Genomic DNA, 16460 nt, shown 5'->3' on the forward strand with positions numbered 1-16460 from the left:
ATAAAGGTGTGCTAACTGACTGCAAACTGCACCCCAAACATTGTGTTGAGGAGAGTAGATTTCCCTGTGCTCTGGGAAACCCTAACCCTAACAACTAAAACAGTAAACACCAGAATCTTGCTCTTTGCCTGCACCAAGGCATGCGGCTGACATTGTTACTCGTGTGAAGTCTGAAGAACCAAAATGACGGCACACACAGAGAGTTGAATAGCCCGAAGGCATATTTAATAATAATTAATAGGGAGAGGGGTAAGGGAAAGAAGGATAATCCAAAGGGGGGTCGTCGGGGTCCAGTCCAGGGTTCGGCAGGGGGAGATCCAATAGCGGAGAGGGGTCGGGAAGAGAGGGATAATCCAAGTGAGAGTCGTCGGGGTCCAGTCCAGGGTTCCGTTGCGGGAGATCCAGTACTACAGAGGGGTAGGGGTAGGTCTGTGTAATTGTAAGGGAGTCCAAGGGGAGACGAGGGTTCTGGGGAGGCACAGGAGAACATGGTGAATCACAAACAAACACAAGGGGATATCATGGCTGAAGCATCTGCAGGTTACGTGGAATGTTACCATAGACACAGTACATTCTGGGACTGAAGCAAAGACTGGGCAGCGTTCTTATAGGAGGGTGATTGGGAATGGGTCGCAGGTGTGCTGATTGGAGATAGGGAACAGATGCGCTGTCGACCGGGGCCTCAAGGTGGTGCCAGAGGACTGGTTAGGGAGAGGGACCGTAACAGACATAATACATCACTCACCCATCTCAGTGGTATGTTAAATGCGTCTCCATCCACCAGTTCCCAGGGAAACCCATCCAGAAGTTACTTGGCAGGTGGTGCAATTGTTGCTTTGACTTTTCAGTTTCTAAGGGTGAGACTGAAGATTCGTAGAATTGACCCATCTCATGTAGATAATGTTCAGTTCCCAATGAACTATTTGAAATCTGTCTATCAAGGTCTGCAATTTCTTCTTTGTTTTCTGAAGAGTTCTGACATTTCTCAGAAAAGTTTTTGCAAGACAGATTTTCCAGGATTCATTCTCATGTAATGACTGGAGTACTCAGGCAAAGGACTCAAAGATGGCATCTGCGTTTTGCTTGGCACTCTGACATTCTGGGCAGTCCTCATCAACCAGGATTCTGAGCTTGTGGGCCACTTCACTCATTTGCTCCAATTGCATGGTAAATATAGTGTTCTTGATTGCATCACTATCGCAGGACAAAGTCTGCATCATTCATCTGTTTGTTCTTCAGGATGATTTTGCTTTTTTCAAGTTCAACCCTGCTGCTGTTTTTTTCAGGGCATCAAGGCTGAAGCTCTTGCTCTGAGGATTACCAACCAAAAATAGCTGTGACTTGATGTGTTGGCTGGTCAGTAGCTTGTATGTGGTGTCCAGGTTGTCGAAGAAAACAAAAACTGCTGCAGAAGTCTGACAAAGAAAAGAGTATTGTGTCTCAAATGAATTGATGCCCCCTCTAAGATTTGCTACAGCGACAGGTTCACCAAAGACGTCAATGTTTTTGTTTCCACAGGGCAGTTACCAGCTGATTTCAACCAATCCATTTGATATTCTCCTTGGTCTCTTGCCATATTTCATGTCATGGTACAAATGTGTCATGATACTGTTGGGGATTGCTCAAAAGCTTGTCAGAATCTACAACTTGGACAAGGAGCAATCTCCTTATCTGACAAAAGACGCCAAGGGGAGGTTAGCGAGAACAATCCTGTCCTCAACAAATCCTCTTGGATCAGCCAATGAATGAGGTCTGAACTTCTTAATAATGTCTCTAATGGCCCAAAGCATAATATATAATATATGATTTATACCTTCATATATTGATGAAGGTATAAATCACTGGCATCTTCAAAGTCCTATAAATGAAGAAAAACATAATTTTTTAAAAAAAAGGTCAGAATTAGAAGGGGTTTAATCATTTATAAATTCTGGTCAACTGAATAATTTTGGAAATAATATAGAAACGGATACTGGATACAACATTTGTAAGGACAAATACTGCCATAAATAGTATCATATTAATTCATAAATATAGATTACATTTCTATCTGCAAAGATCTGAATGTTCTAGCCCGTTGGGTCAATGATCTGATGTCAAACAGCGCCCCGTACCTCTTCGTCTGAGGGATTATCCATTTTCAGGTCTTCATCAGCTCCTCGGTCAAAAGCCAAAACTTTTAGACCGCTGCTCACTGTAATACGTTTGGAGAAATGTATAAGCTACGGTAATGTAACAAATGGCCAAACAATAAATCACTTATATATAATGTACAACTTATCAGATACTACTAATTCATATATGGCAGTAAAGAGAGAAACAATAAGTATCTTACTTAACTAACTGACTGTTGTTTTTGTTATTGTATTCATGTACATCATGTACTGTATGGTTATGATGCTGCCTCTTGGCTAAGGCTCCCTTGAACCTCACCTTATGCTCACCTTACTACTCTTTGAGTCCTCAAATATGTCACAGTCAAATATGTTATTTTGGCCCAATTCACCGTTTATTCAGTGTCACAAGAATATAGATGAATAATACATCAGTCAGGACCCTCGCAGGCATAGCATGCATAGCATCAAGCAGCTTGGGCATGGACAGGAAAAGGAAAAGTGACATTATCGAACGTTGACAGCTAGCCAACACAATAGAGTGAGGAAGGATGCCAATCACCCCACAGGTAAATACATTGTCAAAACACATAGAACACCTTATTGTAAACAGGTCACATTTCATCAGCAGAATATAGTGGGAATGTACACATTATTATTTTTATTTTTTTTTCAACACAATATCTAGTTGTCAACTTATATCGTCAATATAACAGATGCATGTAACTTTCTCTACATACCCCTGAGCTGGCATCAAAAGACTGGGGAGAAGGGTAGGGGGCTTACTCCCCAAGTCTGCAGGGTCAACAAATGGCCGTCTCTGGGGGGTGACAACCAAATAAGGGCCTGGCAAGTGGAAGAATATATCAATCTGCCACACATGGTCAGTCCTAGCATCCATGGCTCCGTCTATGTATTTGAGAGTGGTTACATTTCTCCATGTCAAGTATCAGAACTAGTGAACCCAAGTGCAGCACACAGAGTCGGGACACAGGTATAAAATAATATAAGGAACAAAACAGGGAAAGGGTAACGGGGTGACTGGGTATGCAGGTGGGCAGGGCAGGCAGAGCAGACGGGACAGGAGGGCTGGGCAGGCAGGGGAGGCAGGCGAGTCGATCAGGCAGCGGTCGGTACACGAGAAGGCAGTCCAAAGACAGGCAGATAATCCGATAGAGCGTTTTCAGGCTGAGGTCGAAGCACGATAAGGCAGTCCTAAGAAAAGCAGATAATCCAGCAGGGGTTAGGCAAAAACACAGTTCAAAAACACATCGTCAAAAAACAGGAAAAACAACAGGCGTGGAATTGCTGGGACGTATAGGGGTAAGCACTATAATGAACTGGCGGGGAATGAATGGAAAACCAGAGTACAAATCACCGAAGGGTGATGAGGAGACAAGCTGCAGGTGTGTAGAAGATGACGTTAACTATCGGCAGCCACGCCCACATCAAACACCCAGGCTGGGAAGCGGGAGAGAGACTGACATCGGCTAGGTGGAAGTGGAGGGCGTGACATTGATTGGTTTCACCATTTAGAAATTACAACCCTTTCTATACATAGTCCCCCTATTTCAGAGCACCAAAAGTATTGGAAAATTGGCTTGTTTCTGGTTAGTCAGGTGTATCCCGTCACATAATTTGTGCAGGCATAAGAGAGCTGTCAATGTCAAGTATTGATTTTTTATATTTGCATCTGCCTTTGGAGTCTGCTATTGGTGTCTGTCAACAAGAGGACCAAAGAGACGTCAATGAAGCCATTATGAGGCTGAAATATCAGAAACATAGCCAAACATCTACAGAAACATAGTCAAAACCTTAGATTTCCCAAAATCAACAGTTTGTAACATCATTTAAAAAGAAATAAAGCACTGGTGAGCTCAGCAATCGCAAACAGGCTGGTAGGCCATGGAAGACTTCTACAGTGGATGACCGAAGAATGCTCACAATGATGAAGAAAAATAAATAAATAACTGTACCACAGATCAGGAACACTCTCCAGGAGGCAGGCATGAGTGTGTCAGAGACTACCATCCGCAGAATACATCACCAGCTGAACTACAGAGGCTTTATTGCAAGGTGCAAACCACTAGTTATCCTAAAAAAGGATGGTCTGGTTAGAGTTTGCTAAAAAAGTCCCCAAAAAGCCTGCAGAGGTCTGAAAAATGGTATTGTGGACAGATAAGACAAATATTATCATGTACCAGAGTGATTGCAAGAGGAACATTTTGAGAAAAAAGTTGCATATGTAGGTAATATGTTTTGCGTATGAAACAGTCTGCTGAAGCATACTTGACTGGTTCCTCAGCCACAATCACAAACATTATTGACTTCAGCAGGTATCTGAAGTGGACTTCAACTTCTACACTATTGGTACACCCTTCAAAATGGCGACCTAAAAATGTATTTCTGGGTCAAGAGGAGAAATGTGTATTGGTTGTGGAAAGGAGATCTTTTTTTCGAGTAATGGGACGCACATATTAATGTTGTAAATGAAGCTGATTTGCCTCTACCAGGTAGACAACTTTAAAGAAAGTGTAGTGGAAACATATCATCATTCTATTTCTATGCGAGTGGTAGTGGTAAGTGGTAGTGAAAAGGAGAAGTGAAAAGTTTTGGTACACACCTATGGTTTAATCATCTATACATTTAAAAATATACATACTACAATTTCACTTTCTTAAATACTTGTTCTACTTCATACCTTTCAGATGAATGTATGGATGACTCTTCCAACAAGATCACAAGGAATAGCACCTACTTACCTCTGATAAATGTATTGAAACCACTGGGAGAACCACATCATGTAGCGGGATGCAACATTGACCTTGTAGAAACTCAACAATGTGCAGGGATACAACTACATCACAGGGAGACGACTACGTTGCAGATGCACATACAGTTAGGTCTGGAAATATTTGGATAGTGACACAATTTTCATAATTTTGGCTCTGTACGCCACCACAATGGATTTGAAATGAAACAATCGAGATGCAATTGAAGTGCAGACTTTCAGCTTTAATTCAAGGGGTTGAACAAAAATATTGTATGAAACGTTTAGGAATTGTAACCATTTTTATACACAGTCCCCTATTTTCAGGGGTTCAAATGTAATTGGACAAATTAACATAATCATAAATAAAATGTTCATTTTTAATACTTTGTCGAGAATCCTTTGCAGGCAATGACTGCCTGAAGTCTGGAACCCATGGACATCACCAAATGCCAGGTTTTCTCCTTTGTGATGCTTTGCCAGGCCTTTACTGCAGCTGTCTTCAGTTGTTGTTTGTTTGTGGGTCTTTCTGCCTTTAGTTTTGTCTTCAGCAAGTGAAATGCATGCTCGATCAGGTTGTGATTAGGTGATTGACTTCCGCCATTGCAGAATATTACACTTATTTGCCTTAAAAAACTCCTGGGTTGCTTTTGCAGTATGTTTTGGGTCATTGTCCATCTGTACTGTGAAGTGCCGTCCAATCAACTTTGCTGAATTTGGCTGAATCTGAGCAGACAGTATATCCCTAAACACTTCAGAATTAATCTGGCTGCTTCTGTCTTCTGTCACATCATCAATAAACACTCGTGACCCAGTGCCATTGGAAGCCATGCATGCCCATGCCATGCCATCACACTGCCTCCACTGTGTTTTATAGATGATGTGGTATGCTTCGGACCATGAGCAGTTCCATGGCCTTCTCCATACTTTTTTCTTCCCATCATGCTGGTACAGGTTGATCTTAGTTTCATCTGTCCAAAGAATGCTGTTCCAGAACTGGGCTGGCTTTTTTAGATGTTTTTTTGGCAAAGTCTAATCTGGCCTTTCTATTCTTGAGGCTTATGAATGGTTTGCACCTTGTGGTGAACCCTCTGTATTTGCTCTCGTGAAGTCTTCTCTTTATGGTAGACTTGGATAATGATATGCCTACCTCCTGGAGAGTGTTCGTCACTTGGCTGGATGTTGTAAAGGAGTTTTTCTTTACCATGTAAAGGATCCTGCGATCATCCACCACTGTTGTCTTCTGTGAACATTCAGGCCTTTTTGTGTTGCCGAGCTCACCAGTGTGTTCTTTTTCTCTCAGAATGTATCAAACTGTTGATTTGGCCACTCCTAATGTTGCCGCTGTCTCTCTGATGGATTTTTTTGTAAGGACGGCCTGTTTCACTTGCATTGAGAGCTCCTTTGACCGCATGTTGTGCGTTCACAGCAACAGCTTCCAAATGCATGTGCCACACTTGGAATCAACTCAGACCTTTTACCTGCTTAATTGATAAAGAAATAACAAAGGAATAGCCCACACCTGTCCATGAAACTGCTTTTGAGTCAATTGTCCAATTACTTTTGGTCCCTTGAAAAAGAGGGGGCTACATATAAAAGAGCTGTAATTCCTAAACCCTTCCTCCAATTTGGATGTGAATATCCTCAAATTAAAGCAGAGACTCTGCACTTTAAGACCATATTCATTATATAACTGTAACTTGATTATGTTTTGGTAAACAGTTGTGTCAGAGTCAAATTGTTAGAGGAACCCCTCTCTGTGCTACCCAGTATGTTTTGAAAAGTTTAATACTGTTTAAAAAAATGTGGTCAAGCTACCGAGAAAAACTGTGAGCCTACAGTACATGTTAATAATCTAAGGCTTAGAATTGAACTGCCAAGATGCTACATATGCCTGCCTGTGTGGAATTGAACTCAACCTGTGTAGGGGGTAGGCTGCAGGATTTGACTATGAGGATTTGACTGAGCCATAATGACAGTTTATTTCAACAACTATTCTATCTAACATTCTATCCTATAAGGGGATAAAAGGACTGACATATAGTGAACACAGTAGATACAGTAGATAGTTATCACAATTGTCATCTGGAAAACAAGTCTGTATGTACCATGGTTTAGGTCAAAACAACTCCTCACAACATTCTAACACAACTTGGCAGATGTCTACATCAGTAGCTTTTATTTGTCATTTATTTTGGTGTGATGTTGTAAATGTTTTGTACAATGTTTTATACAATTTTGTTTGGTGTCTGTCTTGTGTGCATTCCGAGGACCACAGTGAAAATAAGTGTTTCACACTTAATTGTGTTATCCTCAGGGATGTATTCTGTATTCTGTGTTTCTCCCAAAATAAAATAAATCCCTCAACCAACCTGCTTAATGGCATCAATGCCAATCATAATAAAGTCAGTCAAAGTATGAGAATATGTTTCATAAACAAGGACACTTGAGACAATTATTCAAGGTCTATAGGCACAGTTGTAGTCACATTATGTGGTGTGGGAGTAAACTGAGCTGTCAAACCAGTCTATAACTGGCTTATATCTGCCCCCTCTCGCAGAGGTGTGGCACGTGGCCGAAAGCAATTCTTTGTTTTATCATAAAGCTGGTGTTGATGGAGACATCTGCCAAGTTGTGTTAGAATGTTGTGAGGAATTTGTTTTAGGAGTATTCTGAGCACACCCTGGAAACAGAGAGACATTCCAGTTTATAAGGAAATGTTTTTTCAATCATAACAATGTAAAAGATGATCTACTGTATCTACTGTGTTCACTATATGTCAGTCCTTTTACTCCCTTACAGGATAGAATTGGATAGAATATTGGGTAGAATATAAGTTGTTAAAATAGATTGTCAATGTGGCTCATAGTCAAATCCACTTGAACTCAGCCAAGTCAGTTAATTAAATCATTTGAAATTGTAACTCGACTTGTGAAATGCATACTTTCCACATTGAAAGTAGTATGCAGAATCCACATTTATATTAACCCAACATCCACTAGTAACATGTAGGCTTACAGTTTTTCTTGGTTGGTTGACCACATTTCTTGAAACAGTGTTCAACTTTTTCAAAACATACTGGGTGGCACTGAGAGGGGTTGTTCTCAAAATTCTACAAGGTCTATGTTGCTTCCCGCTACACGATAGGGTGTGCTTTTCTCTCATTGGCTTTAATACAGTAATCAGAGGTTAGTAGGTGCTATTCTTCATGACCTTGTTTCTATTAATCATCCTATTGACGGTCTGAAAGGTATGAAGTAGAACAGTTACGAAAACCTGGAAGACAGTCAGTACTGCCTGTCACTCGGAATCTTGTCAGGTCATGAACGTAACTTTGTTGATATAATTGCTCGACCTGCACGTAGCATGAGCAGCCATATCTGTTACGGGTCCTCCGACTGACCAACCCTCTGGCACTACCTCGAGGCCTCGGCGGTCATCACCGGAGCGCACGCTTCCTGGTTCCAGCCGACAGTGCACCTGGATGAGATCCTCAATCAGCACACCTGCAGACCATCTCCCAATCAGTGCACTATATGAGTCCTGCCAGAACTCCACTCCAGGGCCAGAACATACTGTGACTTCCACGGTATTCAGCCCCAACTCTTCCACGGACCTAGCCCCTCATCTCCACGACTCCTCTCCCTCCCCGTATCCTGGACCTCCCTCCTATCGACCCTGGACCGGCCCTCGACCATTCTCTTTTGGATTACGGATTAACCCCCTTGGATTATTATTATTCATTACTATTCCTTTCATTAAATACGCCCACTGGCCTAAATGTTCCTATGCCTCTTGTGCCGTCTTTGGTTCCACCAGTCGTTCACTGCGTAACAATATCAATAGACTGACAGATGTTTTATTAACCATCAATCCAAAATACATTTAACTATTAAGATCTACACCAAATTGTCACAAGAATCTCATCACAAATGTTTCAGGAGATGAGAATCCAGATGAGATGAGAAACACAAAGGCAACCTGTACTCAGTCAGTAGTATTTAAGATCATTATAGTGGCCGTATTGGACTCACAGAAAAGTTAAATTGTACCAAAATACTCTGTATGGGCATAGATATATAAGACAACTATGAAAATTCTGTTTTATCATATTTTATTTACATTTATAGATGATTCAACCTTTATTAAGTGGTATTATGGCAACCATATTGGATTTTATGTGTGCAGTCATAAGAGAGCTGTCAATGTCTAGTATTGATTCTAGGCTTTGTGTTTGCTTTTGGAGTCTGCTATTGGTGTCTGTCAACATTAGGACAAAAAAGACTTAGCCAAAACCTTAAACCTACCAAAATCAACAATTTGGAACATCATTAAAAGGAAAGAAAGCACTGGTGAGCTCAGAAATTGCAAATAGCCTGGTAGGTCAAGGAAAACTTCTATCGTGGATGACCAAAGAATGCTCGCCATGATTAAGAAAAACCCCAAAACAACTGTCCCACTCTCTGGGAGGTAGACGTGAATGGGTCAGAGACTATCATCCGCAGAATACATCACCAGCCGAACTACAGAGGCTTCATTGCAAGGTGCAAACCACTAGTTATCCTCAAAAAGGATAGTCAGGTTACAGTTTGCTGAAAAGTACCGAAATAGCTTGCAGAGGTCAAGAAAAAAGAGCTGTCTTGTGGACAGATAAGACGAATACTATCTGCCAAGATGCTAATACTATGTACCAGAGTGATTGCAAGAGGAAAGTTTGGAGAAAAAAAGTAACTGCCCAATATCTACAGCATACCACCTCATCTGTGAAATATGGTGGAGGGGGTGTTATGGCTTGGGCATGTACAGTATGGTTTTTGCTGAAACTGGCTCACTTGTCTTCAGTAAAGATGTAACTACTGTTGACAGAAGCAGGATGAATTCTGAAGTGTACAGAAACATTGTGTCAGCCCAGAAGAAGATGGACAAGAAAGACTGATATGAGGGGAAATGCATTATACCAGGCAAGAGGCTACAGGTTGATACATGATAGGTAGGTACATACAGGCTGAAGAGGATGAAGTGCACCATGAAGTAAAATATTAGACCAACTAAGTAAGCAGTTAGATAAACCTATCTAGAGCCTACCTCATAGAATTGCTAGGTGGTTAGTATTACAGAGACAAAGGAAACATTTATTTGAGAACACGCACTAGAGAACACACCCTAGAGAACATGAGAACACGCACTAGAGAATATGAAAACACGCACTAGAAAACATGAGAACACCCATTAGAGAACATGCATTAGAGAACACGCACTAGAGAACACGCACTAGAGAAAGAACACCCACTAGAGAACAAGCATTAGAGAAATAGAACACATCTAAGGGCACATGACTCCCAGGGCTATGACACATCTGTCACACCTTCCCATTCCCAACTGAACACTTGCACACACCCCGCAGCTCTTTCAAAACCGTCTCTTTTACGAACACTGCAGTTGAAGAGGGCAGTAAAAAAGGTGGGAGATTGCATTTTTCTGTGAATTACTGTAGTTATAACTGAGATAGATAACAATTAGTCGGCTATTCAAAATGTGTGCTATAAAATGTGATGCAAAGATTTACTTTCGTTGAGTTAGAATGGGCAAACGTGATTTAATGTGAAATAGTTTAATTGAACACAGTAATATCGATTGATTATCCAATTGAGGTGTCATGATTATATATGATTTCTAAAATGATATCTAAAGTTGCCTCCAATTCCTTAGGGCCGATAAAGTAAAAACCTGTAATAAGAGATATAGTATATGGTACTGTAGTCATTCAAATAATTGATCAAACATGGGTTCAATCTATCCACTCCAATCTACTCCAATTTAACTCTAACCCAAGTTTTGTCAATATTCAATTTGAATATTTATAATAAATATTTTCATGTTTTATTTTCGCGTTGAATTCAGTAGCTTCCCAATGTTACATAACAGAGGAGAACCCCTCGCAATGTTCGACTTCTCCTGAGTGTGCGGAGACTTCCTTCAATTACATTGTTGCTTTTCATCTCTTGCACCTCAGCTACAATCAAAGATCCTCTAAATTAGGCTATATCATAGAACCAACTGTATTTCAATCGTCGACAGCTTATCTCCAAACTACGGCAATTCTCATTTTTCACTTTAACTTTTTGAAAAAAAAAGACAAAGCAAAATAATCAAAAGGTAGCTTATCGTGGGGAAATAATTTAAGCAAAAACAACATTTACAACGTTAACTTCATGTGCACAACAGTGCCTACTGTATATGCTTTCTCAAGGAGGCACATTGAAACAATTACACACTTGCTCTAAATCTTGTGCGCGACACTGACTCACTCTCTCCAAGTAAAATATGCGCCCTTGATATGACACTAAATTGACGCAGGATAGGCTCCGTATCAAGCGAACATAGATGTAGCTGTAGAATTGCATGAAATGCGCTTACTAAATGTCAAATTATCCTGAAAGAGGACTCTCTGACCCTCCTCCCAAATTTGGATTATGAATTTTAGCACCAACGATTCTATTATAGGTCTACCCTAGGTTTAGCTGAAATGATACCACTGTCAAAAACACTATTTTAGGACACGTTTTGTTTAAAATTACACTTTTCTCATGCATTGCGAGACCTCAGGTCAAACCCTCTCTTGCGCTCACTTTTCACTGATTTACAAATTAAGCACTGACCCAAAATGATTCTACTCTGCCCCCTGCCGCATGCAAAACAAGTTAGATGTCTTTGTTTGCTTTTTGAATAGATGGATAGCTAAATAGCCTGTTAATGCCACTGGTATTGGGTCTAAATGTGTGTGCATATTGTTGATCATATTGTTGGACTATAATAGGTTGTCTCGTCCTAGGAGTAAACACTGTAGGTGCTTTGCTCTCTACTTAATGTTTGAATCAGTATTTAAAAAAAAAATAATTTGCTTGATGGAGGGTCATCAATTTTTATATTTTAGAGGTTAGATTTCCTCCATCTACCCCTCATCATAATTAATTAACATTGGGAAGCTATTATACTCCCTGACGAAGGCCATGCCAAAGCATGTTTTTATAGTGTTTGTTCCATTGAACATGCCACAATAAAATAATAAAGGCATTTACATTTTATAAAGACTGCTCTGGTCCTCCTTGTGGTGTGGGTTGTTCTCCATCCTCGCCTGATTCAGAATATATCATTTTTAACATCCTGGCATGCAATAGCTATTGAAGAGAGAAAACCGAATATCCAATATCAAAACAGAATATCTAATATACCTCCTCTTCCTCCCTCCCTTCTTCCTCCTGGATAGCCATGGCGGTCCAGCAACAGGTCACCACAGTGATCACGACCCAGAGCAGGAAATGGAGTTCAGAGTTGTGTGACATGTGCTCTGACATGAACATCTGTAAGTCATGACAGTCATGAAACATCTGCCATTTTGTGTCCAATGGTTTGTAACCATAATGTTATGGATTCATGTCCTGAGGGTCACATGATCTCTATAAACGTGTTATAACCAGTGGTTCAATAGTGACCAGTGACAACATCTCTACAGTAGATGAGTTTAAAGGGTTAATGGTTGAGTGACGGTAGCTAATATTAATTGTATATTTTAATTTCATTTGTGTTATTGTTATTCATGTTTTTTTTTCATTCTGAATTAACAATAATGGCAGCCTGGATGAATTACATGAGGAGTAGCCTATGAGTTGGAAAAGGACAAATGATTATCTAGTTGGAGAAATTCGAAATTATGTCCTTGGATAAACCTTCATTTAGAACAAATCATGTCTTCATGGACACTTGATACAATTATGTCAGACATGGAATACACAGTGCCCTGCCTAAGTAATGGGATAGTAAATCTATGTTTTTTTCTTTTGGCTCTATACTCCAAATGTTTGGATTTGATATCATTAATCTAACAATTACTATGAGGTTAAAGTAGAGATTCTATATTTGATGGTATTTGTGTACATATTGGTTTCACCATTTAGAAATGATCCCAACACTTTTTATACATAGTCCCCCTATTTCAGGGCACCATAAGTAATGGGACAGATTCATATAATGTGCAATGGAATCCCTATAAAAGATTAGGCTTTCATATCAGCTGGGCTATTGTATAATTCTTCATATAATCATTCACTAAGAAGGACACATTAGTAGATGATGGACATTATAGATTTGCATTCATATTTCAGTGCAGTTGCTAGTCTACACAGCATTTATTCTGCCTTTGCAATAGGCATCTCCCATGTGGAAGAGAATTGCGAGAGTATGGTTGGTTCTCAGCTTTTATTTGAGGGTAAACGACAACAGTTTTTAAGTATTTGGACAATTGGCTTGACAGGTGTTTCTGGTGGTTAGGTGTGTTCTGTTGCCTTTGTGCAGGCATAAGAGAGTTATATGTTTATTTGTGTGTATGTTTATGTGTGTAATTGCAATGTATGTGTGTTGTTGTGTCCATACTTTTATACATTCATTCTATTGCATTGCATTCTTTAATTGATTATTTCATTATTACATTGGATTACTGTACAATGCATTGGTGTGGTTTTACCTGCTGTAATTGCATAAGGATCCTAGAGGGCGCTCTCTAACATATATAAGCTACATGTAGTGCATTGTGGTTGTTGAGATGGACAGCATGGCTACTCAAGTACCTGTTCCCCTGTTCCTCTGCTTCTGTGTCTGATTTCTAATTATTTCTAAACTAGCTTCAGCTACACAACATGTGTCTACATTGGTCATTTGTTTATGGTTTGTTGATGTCTCATTAGTTTTTAGCGTGTTGGTCTTGGCACCTACCAGATCCCTCTGACTCTCCCTCTGTTTGTCTCTCTCTTTCTGTCTTTTCCCCCCTTTCTCTCCGCCCCCCTCGCTCTGTCTCTCTCGTAAAGCTTCTTGCCCTAGATATACTGTAATTATATGATTTCATTACAGTAACATGTGCATGCCTCTGTCACCCCCAGGTTGCTGCGCCTTCTGGTGCTTCCCCTGTCTGCAGTGTAAGACGGCCTCCGATTTCGGATGGTGTTTCTGCATGCCCTTGCTGGACGTCTTCTGCATGGCGGTCTCCTGCCACCTCCGCCCCTCGATAAGGAAGCGCTACGGCATTGATGTAAAATACATATATCATGCCATGCACTTTGGCGTTTCAACGTTTTGAATCTACTTTACATTTCACAATACGAGACCAAAGCCTTCTTCATCTCATTCTAATATAGTGGTGGGATAACAAAATAGTAGTCTAAACCATGTTTTGAAACATACACCACTTTGTAGAGGGAAATGCCTTTTGGAACCATTAGACGTTTCAGTGTCTGATCAGGTTGGAAACATAAAGAGGGACGGCACTGGCTGATTTCGTCTTGATTTTCCTTCTCCTCATTTTAAAAAAATGCAACTGAGAACCAGATTTGTGGTGTGGTTTGATGAAGCCCAACCTTAAAAATTGTCAGGGAAAAGAGAGGCATCACAACCTGTTCTTGGACTGACTTGATTTAGACTGAACATGAAAATACTGGGTTTATGTCCAAAGTTATCATTTTTAGTACATTCTGGGGCTAGAATTGATTTCTGTGACTACTACCGATGCTACATAGACTGTTTTCTCTCTCTTTCTCAGGGCTCGTGCTGTAATGACGTCTGTGTGCTGTGTTTCTGCTACCCCTGTGCCTGGTGCCAGATGTCCAGGGAGCTCAAGGCCAGGGGCCACACCCAAACAGTGGTCACCCAACAGATCCGCAGTGTTTAGGACCCCCAAGGGTATAGTGGGGCCTAAATCCTAACCTGAGATCCGCGCACATAACGCTGACTTTCCCGTAATTCACAATTAATCATTTCACTTTCACTTTCACTTTCACTCTTTCCATGTCCCTGGGTTTCTTCTTTTTTGGTTCAGTTTCTCCGAAAACTATCCTAAAGTAAACAGCTGCCTGGATGAGACCCAAAAATATTTGAATTCTACTGGAGACGCTCACAACTGCACAACAAAACTTTTGATGCATAGGCTCTGTCACAACACTCTCTATTTTCTAGCCTGTATCATCTCCATCTTTAAAAGTCTCTGGCAGTGTTGCCCCGCTAGTTTTTGCTATGGTGTCATATCCCAGAGTCTCCCTTTAATCTCAAAGAGATATTTTCCTTTTGAGAACATGATGATTTGATGATTTTACTGTATGTAATGGTGGACTGCTATTTTTGCTTCCTTGTTTTAGACCTGCATACCTGCATATGTATCTGTGAAGTGAAGTGTATTTATAAGTGTATAAGTGTATTACTTATCATGAATAAATTACCTGCTTCCTGTGTTTGAAAAAATAAACTATTATAGGAGAAAGTGAATGTGCTATATAATTGAGGTCAATGTCATGATGTCCATTTGTTTACAACAGTCTGTCTGCCTGTCTCTTCCATCTTGATCAACCATGATGCTAATGGCTCCTTTGCTTAGCTTAGCTTGCACATTGTGTTGTTGAACAAAGAAGTAGTCCACAGCTCTTTTACTCGCTTTATTAACAACGTCTGAATCAAAATCAAACCGTTCACGTCAACACCATCCTATAGTTCTCTAGGTCCCTGTCTCTAAATCACGCCTAGGTAGGTTCAGTCTCACGATATCAAATCCACTGTACTACAGTTATCAATCATTATTAATCATATTATATCTTTTGAGTCCGCTTCCTTATCCTATCCCAAGTTATTTTGTTTTCCAAGTCTACAGGGCATCATGCAGTCAATATTTTAAAGGGGGCACCATGTACGTGAAGGGGGCACCAAAGGGGGCACCATATTTTTTAGGTCCACTCATGGCATCTTGGACACTTACGGCTCAAATGAAAACTTTTTGTCTGACGTTAAGCAAATTACATAGCTAGCTACCTAGTTAACTGGTTCACAGTTCAGCTAATGAGTTTGTCCGCTTGAGTTTAACTAAAATATAATGCACGCCAGTTAGCTAGCCAGTGAGTTTACAATTGGTGCAGTTGTAAGGAGCTAGCAACTCATCTCAAACTGAAAGCTCTATCCACCTTATCATTTAAGGCATGAAAAGTATATATATATTATGATTTAGCCTTCAAAATAAAGTGAAATCTGTTAAAATCCCAAAACAGCCCATGTAAGGGTTTTTGACTAAACTGGTCATTATATGCTAATTAGGGGCAGTGATATGCGACTGGAAATGACAGAACACACATGTTAAGAATTGAAGCTATTTTAGTCAATTGTATATGACCAGTCCAGTGTGCCCTTTCCCGGATCATTTTCTCAATAATTATGATAAAACATGGACATAAACTTTAAAGTATAGTCATTAATTTAACATAAACATATTTGCTTATAGGTTAACGCAGATAGAACATGTTCCCTCCCTCTGCCATGTCCCTGCTGCCAGAAGTTACATGGTCAACTGCTGAGAACAGTGCTGCCTGATGACACTATGAAGTGCCTGGCGTGTGCCCTCTTGGTCTTGTTGCTGATTCCACTGCTCCTATGCTTATCTGTGACACATTCCCCCTGTTTCATTCAGGTCACTCAGGTCAATCACACAGACGTAATGTGTTCCGCAAATGCAGATTTGACAGTTATAACGCTAAAGTGTTGTATTGAAA

At 40.3% G+C, this 16460-nt stretch overlaps 1 protein-coding gene and 1 pseudogene across 2 annotated transcripts; one reads left to right on the top strand and one right to left on the bottom strand.

The window, feature by feature from the left end:
- Positions 1-1046: 1046 nt before the first annotated feature.
- Positions 1047-1790, bottom strand: LOC310811346 (up-regulator of cell proliferation-like; annotated as a pseudogene). The gene has a single exon. The product of its transcript is annotated as an up-regulator of cell proliferation-like (transcript).
- Positions 1791-10210: 8420 nt separating this feature from the next.
- Positions 10211-15187, top strand: LOC310810484 (cornifelin homolog). Its single transcript, XM_083678260.1, has 4 exons — positions 10211-10344; positions 12152-12247; positions 13818-13966; positions 14474-15187. The coding sequence occupies exons 2-4, from the start codon at positions 12154-12156 to the stop codon at positions 14600-14602; spliced, it is 372 nt and encodes a 123-aa protein (XP_083534386.1). The 5' UTR covers positions 10211-10344; positions 12152-12153; the 3' UTR covers positions 14603-15187.
- Positions 15188-16460: the final 1273 nt, after the last annotated feature.

Source organism: Argentina silus (genome assembly GCF_951799395.1).
Source record: "Argentina silus genome assembly, chromosome: 10".
NCBI classification, from domain to species: Eukaryota; Metazoa; Chordata; class Actinopteri; order Argentiniformes; family Argentinidae; genus Argentina; species Argentina silus.

What these genes read in the sequence shown, in the direction of transcription:
- LOC310810484 (XM_083678260.1), top strand. Translation starts at nt 12,154, where the DNA reads ATGGCGGTCCAGCAACAGGTCACCACAGTGATCACGACCCAGAGCAGG. An exon ending in GTGCTCTGACATGAACATCT is followed by an intron (nt 12,248 to 13,817) that starts GTAAGTCATGAC and finishes TGTCACCCCCAG; the next exon opens with GTTGCTGCGCCTTCTGGTGC. An exon ending in GGAAGCGCTACGGCATTGAT is followed by an intron (nt 13,967 to 14,473) that starts GTAAAATACATA and finishes TCTCTTTCTCAG; the next exon opens with GGCTCGTGCTGTAATGACGT.